Source organism: Rhopalosiphum maidis, chromosome 3 (genome assembly GCF_003676215.2).
Source record: "Rhopalosiphum maidis isolate BTI-1 chromosome 3, ASM367621v3, whole genome shotgun sequence".
NCBI lineage: Eukaryota > Metazoa > Arthropoda > Insecta > Hemiptera > Aphididae > Rhopalosiphum > Rhopalosiphum maidis.
Window position 1 is genome coordinate 54,822,208 of NC_040879.1, and position 15,454 is coordinate 54,837,661.

At 28.6% G+C, this 15,454-nt stretch overlaps 1 protein-coding gene across 1 annotated transcript; it reads left to right on the forward strand.

Moving 5' to 3' along the window:
• Nucleotides 1-311: 311 nt before the first annotated feature.
• On the forward strand, nt 312-8,963 carry LOC113558767 (pre-mRNA-splicing factor CWC22 homolog). Its single transcript, XM_026964300.1, has 11 exons — nt 312-591; nt 3,767-3,827; nt 4,650-4,875; nt 4,938-5,066; nt 5,136-5,327; nt 6,029-6,167; nt 6,265-6,399; nt 6,654-6,895; nt 7,294-7,574; nt 8,687-8,788; nt 8,858-8,963. The coding sequence occupies exons 1-11, from the start codon at nt 312-314 to the stop codon at nt 8,886-8,888; spliced, it is 1,818 nt and encodes a 605-aa protein (XP_026820101.1). The 3' UTR covers nt 8,889-8,963.
• The last annotated feature ends 6,491 nt before the right edge of the window (nt 8,964-15,454 follow it).

Sequence of the window (15,454 nt, forward strand, 5' to 3'; positions counted from 1 at the left end):
TTAGTCCGCGGCAGAGGCACTTCAAGAACAACGGCAACAACAACAACAACAACAACAACAACAATAATAATAATAATATTCTCACTTGGCCCGCTTCCAAGGTTATTGGCCACGGGGACGATGAGTCACGGATGCCACGTGTCGTTTTCCAACGTCCCCTTCCACCCGCCCAAAAACAACCGATCGCGATTACTACCGCTGCCGCCGCCGTCGACGCCGCCGCCATAAACCGAAGCCTAAACACAACCGTCGGCCGTCGCCGCCACCGCCGCCGAGATAAACTGCCGACGCGCCCGCGACCCGCTCCGCTCATGGGGCGGGTAGGCGTTGCGAACGGTGGCCGTGTACACGCCGCGGACGACGACACACGCTCGCTCGCCATCATTCGTGCCAATGCACCGTTGACGTCCACACCTATTGCGCGCCGTCTCCTCAGCCACAACATGCACTCGGAGCCTACTCCGTCGTCGTCGTCGTCGTCGTCTCCTCAACCGAAATCTTCAGCGATGGAATTGCCGCCGCCACCGCCGCCGTATCCTTTGAACGCACGAGGCCGCTACCGCCACATCAGACGCGTCTGTCCGCGTGCCGGTAAGTGTGCATACGTCTACCCACAGTTTTGTTGACGTTTTACTTCAATCGTTGTCCGCCGCGCGGGTTCTTCCTCGAATCGCGCCCTGCCGATGACCGCTGCAGCTCCTGGCCCCGCTGTCCAGATGTTATAGGACCTGATTCGTAGATCCGAATCCGGTGTACGGTTCGATTAATTCTCGCACCGGAATAATAAACCGTATTATCAATGATGCACGGTGTCAACGACCGGGCGAATTTTTATTTTTACGCCATCGGTTTGGGCGAACAAATCTCTCGGTAGTGTATCGAATCCGCTCGTTCCTTTCGAAAAATCCCGAATAGTAGTATACCGTTTGTCATATTATTGTCCACAGTAATAAATGGTATCCCTCTCGTCCTGAATTTATCGACGGTCGTATCGCTATTAATGTGAAATTGTATTATTATATTTTTACTCTCGACGAGCGCTTGTTCTTCCCATTAAAAAAGAGTTGTGCGCACTTCAGGTTACCCACTCATTGCTGTAAAAGTACTTAAACACTGAGATATTACTATAAATAGATTTTTTTTTACGAATTTACCTATCTTAAGCAATGTTAAAACAGTTATGATGTGAACAGTACATAAGACTCATCTAATTCTAAGTTTAAATACCTACTTGTTTATTTTATTATTTATGTAATTACAGTTTATTATATTAAGTTTTTAACAACTATAACATCTACGTTTCACACATGCTTAATAATAGGTGCGTGAGTATTATAAATTGGAATACCTTCAATGGATGTAATGCGTAAATGTTAAATAAATTAAAATTTTAAAATTTTGAGTATTGTGAAATCTCAAAGGGAATAAAAAAATTAATACGTTTTTTTCATTTTAAATTTTGACTGATTTTGTCAACAGGCCGGGTGCATTATTGTATCCACTAAATTAATTTTGTCATCTTTTTTTTCATCTTTAGTTAGGAGAATGGAAAAGGGGTCTGCTTGCTTGTGAGAGTAGCGTGTCATTGAATAAGATGTGACAGATCTAATAATGCACTTCAGCGTTTAGCTAAAAATATAAAACTTAGTGTCTTATATATATATATATACACACACACACACACACACACACACACACACACACACACACCTTCGTAGACTTAAATCGTATTACTGTGTAATAGTCTATACATTTGGTACGTACATCAGGCATGTCAAACGTGAAGAAAAGTATCAACCGGGCCAAATATGTTAAATAGAAAGAATAAGTACTACTACACAGACAGCACACAGAACTCATCGAAAAAAACGTCTAGTAAAAATGTATAAAGATTATCACTGGAAAATTACATAAATAATAAATATTGTACATATAATTGTATACAAAAATAATTTTTTCTCTAACATAGGTACCTATAGTTGCGGCGCAAAATAAAAATTAATTTATTCTTAATTTTTTACATTACATAAGTTATATAATAATGGTGATAGTTAATAAATTATATATAATAGAATAGTTATTAGTTATATAATATTCCTATATATAAAAAAATATATAATATATAAAAACTTAAAAATATATGTGTATAAGCACGTGTTTTATGTTATACTTCTAATGAGATTGACCCTTAGCCTGAGTCACTTAAACTAAGTTGTATGACTTAAAAATGTCTTGCAAGTTGTTAAGAAGTTGTTTAGCAGCTGCGTTGGTGTGCAGCTCTATAGTTTTTTTTACATGTATTTGTTGGCAAACTTTTTGATTTTATCCCGGGCGGGTAATATTATTAAATTTTGATGGATTATTTATTCATTCTTGTCGTACCGGTAAGTTGCGAGTTTGATAAGAAGGACAATATTTTGACAACGTAGAGTGCTTTTAATGCTAGAATTGATGGCACAACACCAAAACTCTATGCCATAAGTCCAAATCGGTTTGATAATAGCTACATCAGCACAGAAGTATTTTTTTTGTCAGGTTTAGAGTGGAATGTCTTCCTCTTCCTACTAACCAGTATAACTTTTTCTTTCACTTTCATTTTTCAATTACGTATTTAGCTGAATCTTTTTAATGGATTTTTGAGTGATCCCACATTACTTGAAAATAGTTCATAGTTTGGTATTTATTTATTATTTTTAATTAATAATTCTAATTCAAAATTATATTGAAAAGTTCGAATATACCACCCACAAGCAATATAATATAGGTAGTTTATATGTTCAACGTACCGATATATTCGATGATGGAATAAGCATTCTGAAACGAGTTAACCAACAAATTTAATTTAGAATTTCTAAAGTTCTAATGTTTGCAGTTTACTTGGTGTGACAAATAGAGATAAAATCAAAGAAGGAGGAATGTTGAATTAGAGTATGAAAAATTCAAATTTGTCTAAAGAATGTCTATTGCATCATAAAAATAATGAGTTACCTACCAATATACGTTGAATATAGAGCATGTTTAATCATCTCTAACACGCGTGTGATAAATTGAGTCAGAAACTATCGCTTCCAATTCACTGAATACTGAATTGAGCAATATAAATGTTAATAAAATAAATTACTCAGAAAAAGTTCTGACGCGCCATTACTAATAATGTTTTAATTACACTACACGACAATTTACATAAATACTCAATTGCATGTGAATTCGTAAAAAAATAAGTTTTCATGTATACAATTTTGTACCTATTTATTTAGAAATCATATACACCTAATAAGTAGGTGCATATATAATATTATGGATTGTAATGTGTATATAGATTTGTTTATTTTGGCCGCATTATAAACTATACACTTCGTATGATATTAATTCACCGATTTTTCACACATCTGTTATGATTTAGACTAAATCAGAAAATTATTTTTCCTATAATCAAAATCATAATAACGTTTACACATACATTACAAAAAACATCGCCGAAAGTCTGTGGTTCAAAGTTTATAATCCTTATTTGTTGACGTGTCCGATAAAGATGTTATTATATAAATATGTATATTGTTAGTATTTTGGTTACAATTTTAAGAACGATTTAAATGCCATGTTCTAATTCATTATCGTTTTTAATGTTAGAAATAAATATATTTGATTGTAAATATTATTTTTTGAAAATAAAAATACAGATTTTGTAAAATAGACTTGATATATTGGTATTACATGGTTAATGTTTTAATATACAGCTTACAGGTAATAATATATTACATTACAGGTGGAGAAAAAGGAAATAGCAAGCTAACCACGATTCCAGAGTTCATAATTCACAAACAAAGGTAACATTTACAACTATTCACATACAAATATGACATAAGCTTAAAAAAAAAAAAAATTTAAAAAAATATGGGGTTCTCATTAAGCCACCTTATAACAGTTAAGTTATTTTCCGCGTTGATTCTGCCACTTATTATAATCATTAAAACAAATATATTACCATGTAGTACCTACCTTATTAATTTTACTAATTTATGACGTTATGTGTGCAACTATTTTATTATTGTTGTATTATCCTAAAATATCATATACTATAATATCATCATCGTGTATAATTTGAGGTAAAACAAATGGTAAAGATTTATTTTCTGAAATAATTAAACGTTTATTATATATTCCATGGTTTTACAAAAAGAAAATGAAGTAGGTATATAACTAATCGATTAAAAAAATAAATCCATACCGTGTAAACAAGTTTCAATCATATAGTGTTAATAGAATAATCAGTTATCAAAATACATAGTACCATTATATACAAATACAAATATGTATAATAAAATAATAATTATAATTGTGTATATATAAATATATTCGATGTACCTACCTATACTTTAATCATTTAATTCAAATATAATGAATGATTAAACTCTGAACATCAGAAAAGTACGCGTTATACTGATAGGTATAGCGAGTACAGAATACGAATAATAATCATTAATTATTTCTTATATTAGTATAAAGTATAATATAATATTAAACCTATATATAAGTAGGTACTTATTTATGAATTTTTATTGTAACCGCATCACTGGTGCTAACCAATTTGTCAACTTATAATAAACAATAATACGCTTTTTTTCTTACTTATTAATTGCTTATTTTAGTGACGAATATCAGATAATTGCTTGGACAATATTACAGCAGTCAATCTCTAATTTAGTACAACAGGTGACTTCGGAAGACAAAGCCAGGGAAATCGCAAAAAAGATTTTACGTTTAAATATAATGCGTGGTAAAGGTCTACTTTGCAAGTACATTATGTCTGTTCAGTTAGCTTCGACCGATAAAACTCACATCTACGCTTTGTTTATTTCTCTTATCTACCTTGAGGTAGGTAGTTTCAATTTATCCGACAAACAGGACTTTCAATAAGTTTATTTTGGTACTTTCAGTTTCCAGACGTAGGAGGGTTACTCTTGGTACGGTGTCTTCAGCAGTTTAAAGTCGCAAACAAAACAAAAGAAAAATGTGAATATTTAACATCTGTTCTATTTATATCATACTTGATTATTTACGAAGTAGTGAGTGTTCAATTGTCCTAATTATTTGAAAATATTCACACCAACAAGTACCTCTATTAATCGATATAGGTGTCACCGCTTATGGCTGTTAAACTATTATCGTTTCTCGTCAAGTTACCGACACAGGATTCAATTGATGCAGCATTTGTGATTCTAAACACATGTGGACATAAAATGAGTGATAGTAATAAAAAGGAACTCGAAAACCTTATAAACTTGGGGCCCAGTACTTCGGCGTACAACATACGGTCTGGCAAAAAGGTAAAAGTATCATCATAATATAGTTTTTTTTATATCAATTACCCGTAAGTATATGTTTCAAAATCGAATTACAGGAACTGTGTTACGTTCTTGTGCTATTTCTATATACCTAATGACCTTTTCTATAGCGGACAATTTTGACGATCCTTTAAACTTGCTTAGTTGTATTCCAGCACATAAATTTACATACAATTAAATAACAGTTAATAATGCGGTCGCATATAAAGTACATTTTATTTCTTTGGTTTTTTAAAGTTATAATTGTTATATAATGTGGGTTTTAGTGCAATATTGGAGGTGCAAAAAAACGTAATTTTTATTTCTTAAAAATAAAACATCGAATCTGCATTTATATAACATCCGAAATGTTTTATACGTGATTAGTAGAATTTAATTCGCAGTATTAGTGTCTCATAGACTCATTACAATAATAATAACAATATCAATTGAATATTGATAAAATATAATTGTAATATAATTATATAAATAATATATAATATATTGCGTATAATCTATTGTATAACTAATGTCATCATGAATAATACAAATGTAAAAATGTTTATGATATTTCATATGATTTTAATTAATAGGGATATTCAATAGATTAATAATTATTAATGTGTGCTTAGTTTAAACCAGACTGTTATAGTTATGAGTGTATGACGAATGGTAATTTCATATAATAACTTATTATATTATAGATTAGACGTATGATACAAATAATAATGGAAACTATTTCACTTAAAAATGTATTAAAATTCAAAAAGCCTACGATGACTAAATTCAGAACGCCTTTTAATATTTCTTTGGAAAGCCAAATTGATCCACACTTGGAGTTGGGTATGAGTCTTATTTTTAATCGTTAATACCTCATACTCATATACTAACTTCATTATAATTGTTTTTATTTTTAAAAGTTAATTTTTTTTTTTTACAGACTATTATTCTTACGACCCATATTATGAATATACTGAAGAACTGTATGAATTATTTCGTACACAAGTTCTAGAATCTGATGATAAAGATGAATACGTATTAATGTATGATACTGAGACCTATGATAAAAAAAATAGTAAGTATTTAATAATTATTTATAAAAGTAATTTACCCTCAGCTGCTATATTTATAAATCTATAATTATTGTACTTACTACTTATATATTAACTCTTAGATAAATGAAAGTTTTACTCTATGCAGTTATAGAATTTATAATATTTTTGTTGCAATGATAATAATTCGTAATACACGAATAAATAATAATTATATATATATATAAATACTATAATAATTCATAATAATAAACTATAAACTGTTACTATATTATAGAGAAGAAAAATAAATTTGTGATTAAGTACTCGGGAAATCCAAAAATAGACAAAAACTCGAATTCTTTACAAGAATTAGTCCAAATGATACTGGACTCATCAACTTTTAAGTATGAAAATTGTGCTTATCAATTAATGAAAATAAAATTGAATCCCGGCCAAGAAATGGAAATTTGCCTTATGCTTTTTGAGCTTTGCTTTGAGCGTGATTCATATAATGAGCGTCTTGGATATATAACACAAGTAAGATTCAATGCGCATTTGTATCAATTATTGTTTACTATACTTACTTTGTATCCTATTATTTTATGTTAACAATTGTAATACAATTTTAATACGAATGTAATATAATAGGTTTGAGTTTTGAATTTTATTGTTAGAAATTACTTGTTGGAGATAAAAATATTTAAAATCAATTGTGTAAAATATTTAACTAATTTCATAATTGGTTAAATACAATTGTTTTAATTTGGACTTTTTAATTAAAGTATACAAAGATATTAAGAATATAATGCAATAATACAGATAACATTTTCAAAAAGAATTGTTAAATTTTCACGTATTACTTATATATAAATATATATATATATATATTATATTATTATATATATATATATATTTAATATGATGTTTTCTTTTAGATATTTTGTCAGTTAAACAGATTTCTAATTGAACCGTTTGAGAAATTATTTGTTGACACCTACGCTATTGTCAACAGTTTTGACACAATAAAATTACGTAATATTGCAAAATATTTTGCTCAACTGCTGTATAGTGATACAATTTCTTGGAAAGTTTTGTCAGCTATACGACTTAATGAAATTGAAACAACGGCTTCTACTGGTAATTTTCTCAAGCATTTGTTTCACGAGTTAAGCGAACATATGGGAGAAGAAGAATTGAAGTATCGCGTAGAGGACCCGTAAGTAATATTGTTTCGATAACTATATTTTCGGCTATAGGTATAGTGGTGAACCGAGTTATGCTTATCTTACTTTTATCCTTTATTCATTTATAGCATTTATTCAAATTCTGATTTTTGGAATTTTGAAAAGCATTTTTATTTACTTAGATATTTTATGCCATTTAAGAAATGTTGGAACAAACATTTGTATTGTTAAATGATGACTATATTTCCAAATTTAAATAGATCTAAATCGTTAGTCAAATGATCATTTTTCGATTTCTTCGACTTAATGTACCAAAGATAATAATTCTGAATAATGGTTATACTTCAAATAAGATAGATTAATATATCTAATTGGTTTTTGTATAGTACATATTAAACGAGTATTCAGACAATTTGTACAAATTATAAAATGCTTATATAATATTATATTATAAATTATTAAAATATTATATAATAATCGTAGCCCACATATCTATAAAGTATTATCATTATTTATTAGTAAATATCAGTGGCGTAGCCAGGATTTTAAAATGGGAGGGGGAACCCAAAATTCTAAAAAAAAACATAATCTACAGTTAATAATAACAGTTAAGTTTTATATTAAGTTGATAAGCCAATGTGGGAGGGGAGAGCATGGCCCAATGCCTCAATGGCTACGCTACTGGTACTTAAACACAGTTTCGTGATTCAGAAACAATTCGTTTTAGTTTTGATTTTTATACATGAACACTAAAAAAAAAATCTGTTTAATAATTAAAGTGCGATTTTAATTTTTAAAAAAGGATTATTAACAAAATAAATTCTACAAATGGCATAAAAATCTAATTATTTTAAGATATGGTCTTTAAAATTCAAAGGGGAGTAATGCTGAGCAGAAATTTATTTTGTTGGAAGTGATTCTAATAGAAGGAATGTACTGCTAATTTGAGGGAAGCAATAATATCGTGGTCCCCCTTCCCCATGTGATAGTTCAAATAATATGAAAAAAATATATTACAATAATCCTTAAATTAGAATTAGAATAAGCTATTTATTAAAGGAAATTATGTAGGAGAGGACAGTTGGTAAATGACACGATATATATTGAATTAAGATTAAAAAAAATTCAAAATTTATTATTTCAGTTCATTGAAATATGCGTTTGAAGGAATTTTTTTTGGAGACAAATATAACAACTCAACATTTTCTTTCGACTTTTTTTCATCTATTGGTTTGGGTGGCTTAATGTAAGTCTAATCAATTTAAAATTTATTAAATAATTTTATTAATTATATAATTTATCTTTAAATTTCTAGTAAGACATTCGAAAAATCATTAATTTTCTAATCCAAATAATTATCTTGCATGACTACAATCGTTGACATTGGGTAATCACATATTGGCTGCAACAATTACCCACAGCGATTCAACTTCATCTTATCACATGTTAAAACGTAATTAGAGTTATTATATCTAAAGTTTTATTTTATGATACATTTAACTTTTATAGTACAAAATATATTTACTTAATTTTAAAATTATTAGTTAGAGTATTTTTTTTTAGTCTAGTTACTGAACTATAATTAAAAATGAAAACGCTTGCAGTTTTTTTTTATTGTTAATAAACAATTTATACTACACAACAACTTAATAATTGTAACATAGAAAATAAGATAAATTACCTATATTAAAAATAATTTGTTTGGTTTGAAAATTAGTTAATTTAAGAACCCTGATAAGATAACTTTTCTACGTAGTAAGTACATCTTCGTTCAACTTCTACGATGATTAGTCATATTAAACAATTCATTGATATATAATGTTTGTTCGGAGGTTACGGGTTTATTATATAAACATGAAATAAGACTTCAACATTTTTTAGTACATATATATCAACATAATTTGTAGTGTGCATGGTATTGTAATTTTTTTTTTATTATTATAGTATTTAGGTTACTGTAATAATCAAGTAAATTATTCATTATTTAAATATAATACAATTATTTGTCAAAAAATAATTTTTTTTTTTTTGCTATTGCCAAATTTAATAATATTTATTGTAAAATAAAAATAAAAGATAACACTTTTATTATGAAACTTTTATTATAGAGTAAACAAAAAATAGAAAATGTAAAATTATTTCGTATCTATATTCATTTAATGTAATAAATAAATACATTTTTAAACTTTTTAATGTTTTGAAAAACATGCATTATAAGGACACCGGTTACCTACCTTTCTACCCATTTTATTTCCTAACCAAAATCTAGGTGTTTGTCAGTTGTATAAACCAGTATAAGTGCAGTTAACACGCAGTAGAATCGTACATTAATCTTTGTACTACAACGTTGATAACGTATAAACATTGAAATTTGGTAGTAGCTAAAACGATAAAACGTACTTTACCATCACAACACCTCTGAATTTTTTTTAAGTCAAGTGGCAAGTGGCCGCTATTGTTGATAATTTAGTATTAATACTAATGTTCTAGCTGCATTAACTACGATACGCAGTTGCATATGACATTAAATGCCTTTACCTGTTTTTTTAGGTAGGTAGGTGAGTGGGTAGGCGGGTAGGTGTAATATTTAACTTGCCTCTGAACCGTTTCAAATTCACTACGCTACTATTGTCAACATAGTAGTTGATCTATATCTACCGCGTGTCTAGGTATAGTCAATATGTAAATTTGATAGGCGACACCGACCGCACGTGTACTTTTTACTTAGGTATGGTACACACGTGGCCGCATTGTCGTACATAATATGTATCTGGTTGACATTGTTATTCACAAAAATAAACTCGTATAGCATCCGTTTTTTAACTGGTTAAATAATTTATTATTATAACCATTAAATGAACCATTTGTACAATTTTAAAAGCCATCGACAATCCATACGTCTTATTTCTAATGTTTACCGATCCTTACATTCCTAATGCCGTGGCACTATATAATATACATATAAAGAGAGAGTCTGGTGTGTCTTGCCGTCACGCAATTGATACGCACTGCTTGGAAATACCTACCTCAAGCGGTAATCGGGATAAGGTCGAATTGCACTCGGGTTCAAAAAAAGGTTATGTTCGAATTACTCTCGTTTTTATTTATTTATCGAACACCACTGTCGGAGTGACCGCAGGGGTTATAGAATAATAATTTGTTTTTTATGATCTAAAGTTTATTATTTTTCTTACAGTTACATAATATATTAATATAACTTAAACGAAAAACAGTTATAAAAAATTTGTTCATTTTTCAAAATATTAATATAAATACGAGACCTTTTTTTCCAAATAGGTAAGTCAAATCGTGTACTAAATCGATCGTCACACACATGGAAAATTGTAAACTAAAATACATATTAAATTTACAAGTTCTATGAAAACTTAACCTCGGGTGTGATTAAAATATTTTAGCTTTGAATATTTTGGAAGTGCATTTCATCAGTTCCTGGTATAGTGGTATAAGCCAATATATTAAGTGGATAATCCGATACGAATTTTCACTATTCACATGATAGATTTTGACGAATTAGCTTACTTCGTGAACAATACACAAACTCATGTACCCGCCAATAATTGACGGTACGTATATTTACGTTAATACGTACGGTGAACAGGTAATTGATAGGCGTGGTTTGATACTTAACTATTACAAAATTCACGTCATCTCCCCCTTTCCAACTCGAAATTATGAAGGTGATTGTGAATTCTACTGAACGCATATTATACAAATTCGTATTGGTATGTAAAAATCGCAGTAGAGGTAATAAATAAATATATGCGGGATTATAGTGATTATAGTGATCAGCCGACATATTATTATACTAACAGTTTGATAATAACGTACAAAATACAAATGAAAAAAATATTTATAATATAGAAAAATACTACAATAGCGTGTATTTAATTTAAAGCTTGAACTGTAGCATAAAATATATGTATATGTATGTAACTTTGTATGGAATATGTAAATATAACTTATTATATTTATTGAATTATAAACAATATAATCTAATGTCGGGTTGCATAAACGATCACTGAACACTAAATTAATCAAAATAGTCCTTAAACACGTGACTCAGTAGCTTATAATTGGTTTGGTATTAAATTATTATTCACAATTTACATTGTATTCATAATATATATACGTATATACGTATATATATATATATCGATTTTAACTGTAACGTTTTGTAGAAAAATTTACCAAGGACTTTTTTTTATGTTTAATCACTTTGAGTGGAATTCACGGGCGTCGTCCTAGTAAATCCTGTTTTACAAATTGTACTCTATTAATATCCGAGACATGATTCCGTAGTCCGTTGAATCTAAAAATCGTACACAGTGTAAGTAGTCAATTTTTAATTTTCAAAAAAATGAAAGAACATATCTTTTAATATTTAAAATATTTAATTTAATTTATTATATGTTTGTGTCTATTATATAACAATGATTTTGTATAATTTATCTTTCAAATATTTCATTTTTAAATATTTTAAACTTGAAAATGCAAAGAGGGGTGATATTCATTATATGTCCATCGAAAAGAAATGTTTTATTGTTATTTGGAATATCATGTGATCCGAGTTAGTTTAATAAATCTTTTGTTACCGCATACTACAATGACTTATTGTGTAGATGTATGTATAAGTTGGCATCAAATTTGGCCACTTTATAAAGTATGATATAACAATGAGTAAACAGAAAATATATATAATTTATTATTTAGGATGGATTTATTGTACATTTTTGCAACAACATTTTAATGATATATGTATAGTTAATAACTAAGAATGATAATAATCAGTGGTTATTTTGATAATTACAATGGTGGAAGAGCATTAGGTTTCATTGGTTTCACTAAAATGTCTTGAATTTCACTCAAAGGACCTACAATAAAATTAACTGGTAATTCAGTTGTATCAGTCAAGTCGCTTCTGCATTCATTTGGCATACTACACTCGTGACCGAATAAAAAAAATGTAGAAAAGCTTATAAATTGAGGTAATCTTGTTCGGAATTATTTTTTTTATTGATCGCAGAAAACTTTGTACGGTCACCTAGAACAAAATTAAAACTACAAACAGTTTGTACTATTGCAGGTAGAAAAAAATTTTACACATCACATAATTTGTTATAATAAAACACAGGCATAACAGGCATAAATAATAATAATAATTTTTATAAATTATTAATAAATTCGTGCAATGTACAAACACTACAAACTTCATAAATGTTCAAAACATACACTGTCAATTATAAGTCGCAATATACAGGTAGGTAAATTTAAAAACTAAATGTATGGCAAATTGTTTTAAGTAATTATGTGTTTGTTATTATTTTATTATTGTACTGTGTGCAAAAAATATACGGCTTTATAAATTGTTTTTTGAGTTTTTTTCCTTATATTTCTGTGCATATGATCAACACATTTATCCAATTCCAAAGATCACAAAACATTCCGGAAACTTGGATTAGCCGATCCGACCGGTTTATTGAATGAACTGTTTCATCATTCGGTGAAATTATTTGTCCTGTGTGATTATGTGAGTTATCGTCCGTTGGTGTCTGATATTCCAAATTTGAGGTGTGCATTTTTTCTGTTAATATACGTTGAATCAAAATAAGATATTAATGGAAATATTTCTGGAGTAAAATTTAAATATATAGTAACTATTTCATTATGTATTTCTTCAACTGGCAAAAACGCAAAAGGTGTTATAATTTTACATTGTATTGAAATTTATTAGTTATCATTATACGTTCGGGATAATCCTAAACATTTTTGGATTCAGTTTAGTAGTTTAGTTTTGATTCATAATGTATTTTAATGTGTATAGTTAGGTTATTTTCTTCTCATGTGTAATCAAACGACCAAACTCATCTCTCATACTGATTGCGTTCTAAATTGTTGAGCAATTTAATTTAATTTTGTAAAATATATTTGCCGACATATTTATACCGTACAAAGTGTCCGCGATCGATTTTTATCAATTTATTTTCATCGTACAAAGTGTCAGCGATAATTCAAACAATAGATAGTACAAAGACTACGTTTACTTTTTTTTTGTTTAGCTTAGTTTTGTTCATAGTTATGGATTTGATAATGAAAAACTTCATGATAAAATTTATTATAACTTAGTGTATTTTTAAATAATGCTTTAATAGTATTACTTAAATTTAACAAAAATCATAAAAAATTTGTATTTCCTGGCTTCCTACTATAATTATATTTCAAAAACGCACACAAAATAATCATAAATATACAATAGTTTATACTAATTATCATAAGAAAAGTATTCATATAAATGGACACGTAAATATATTCTTGTTTCATAGCACATACGTAAAATCTTTAAAAATCTAAATTTATTTTTTATTAATTAAAGTTTAATATATTATTAACTTTTATAAATAATAATTGATAATTATAATTATAATAAATGATACAAGTATACATTAATACTTGTACTTACATTTAACTATTTATTTCTACAGAGTGCATTCCTTATAACTTAACGATTATGTATGTATCAATTTTTGATACAATCGATTTCAGATTCGTATTATATTATATTAAGTTAAATCTATCCAATTTGCAGTGATCTCCTAAGTGCGTCTCGAATGTATACCTCTATAATTGTTTGAGTGCATTTACAAAAAAGCATTTCTTACTAAAAAAGTGAATGATCCGTTTACGTCATAGTGAATTCAACATTACACAAGTAGCATTTAAGTTCTCTTAAGTAAACGAAATGAATTTTCAAAAGATTTTCTTTTGACTTCTTAGTTTTAAGCTGCATAAAAATTTAATTTAATGAATTATCAAGAAGAATACAACTTTGTTTGTTTTCTAGCCGTGTCGACTGACACAATGCTCAATGGCAACAAAGTCTATGCTTTGAATTAGTATGTAATAAATATGTTATTATGTATTAATATTATAATATCAGCTAAAATAAAATGTTAATTTAATATTTTAATAAAACTATTAGCTGTATACACATATATGTGTATACCACGTTACTGGTCACTAAAGACCAAGTGGTATAAACTAATAGAAACAGAATATAAGTGCGTACACGTCAACAATAGTATATTGTTAGAAATAGCATAAAACAGACGGACTGGAAATATATAAAAATTATTAGCGATACTGTCATGGCCGCATTTAGGCTAATAAAAAGAGGTACGATATATAGATAACATTGCGCACTCGGGCGATGCCCCAATTCGCGGTTCACTGGCGGCTACCGAATTGTATATTGAATTTACTCTATACTTGCATAATATTCTTGTTTTTAACACACAAATAGCATGCTACAACCTATTACAGTGATTCGCCTGTTAATTAAATTGGTTTGATTTTAAGTATTTCAATATGAAGTAGTTATACTACTTATTATTATTGTTATTTTACCAAAAAATTAATAGATAATACTTACAAAACTATATGAAGCTCTAAGAAATAACACTAATAGGATACTTACAACATTAAACTAATTGTAGAATAAATCTGTTTCAAATTCACATTGAGAGTTAAATCGTTAAATTATTAAAATTTAGTTGTACCTTTCTCATAATGCTTGACTGCTTAACTTATTTCACTCAAACTTCTAACCATGTAAATATGAGAATGAAAATGTGCAAACTTCAATGTCTTTGCGCCAACTCTAACGGAGTTACGGAGTACTTTTTTAACTTTTAAATATTTAATTCTAAACGAGAACCAATTCAGCAAGTCCAATTGAAATAATAGTTCACATTTCTTGTATTACCTGAAAAGGGCTAACGCATTTAAGTACTAATGTTGGAATTTATTGTTAGATTGGCCGAAAAAATAAACGCTTTACTATTTTCACGTAATAGTACCTACTAACTATACTCATATGGTTATACTCCTTGTAAGC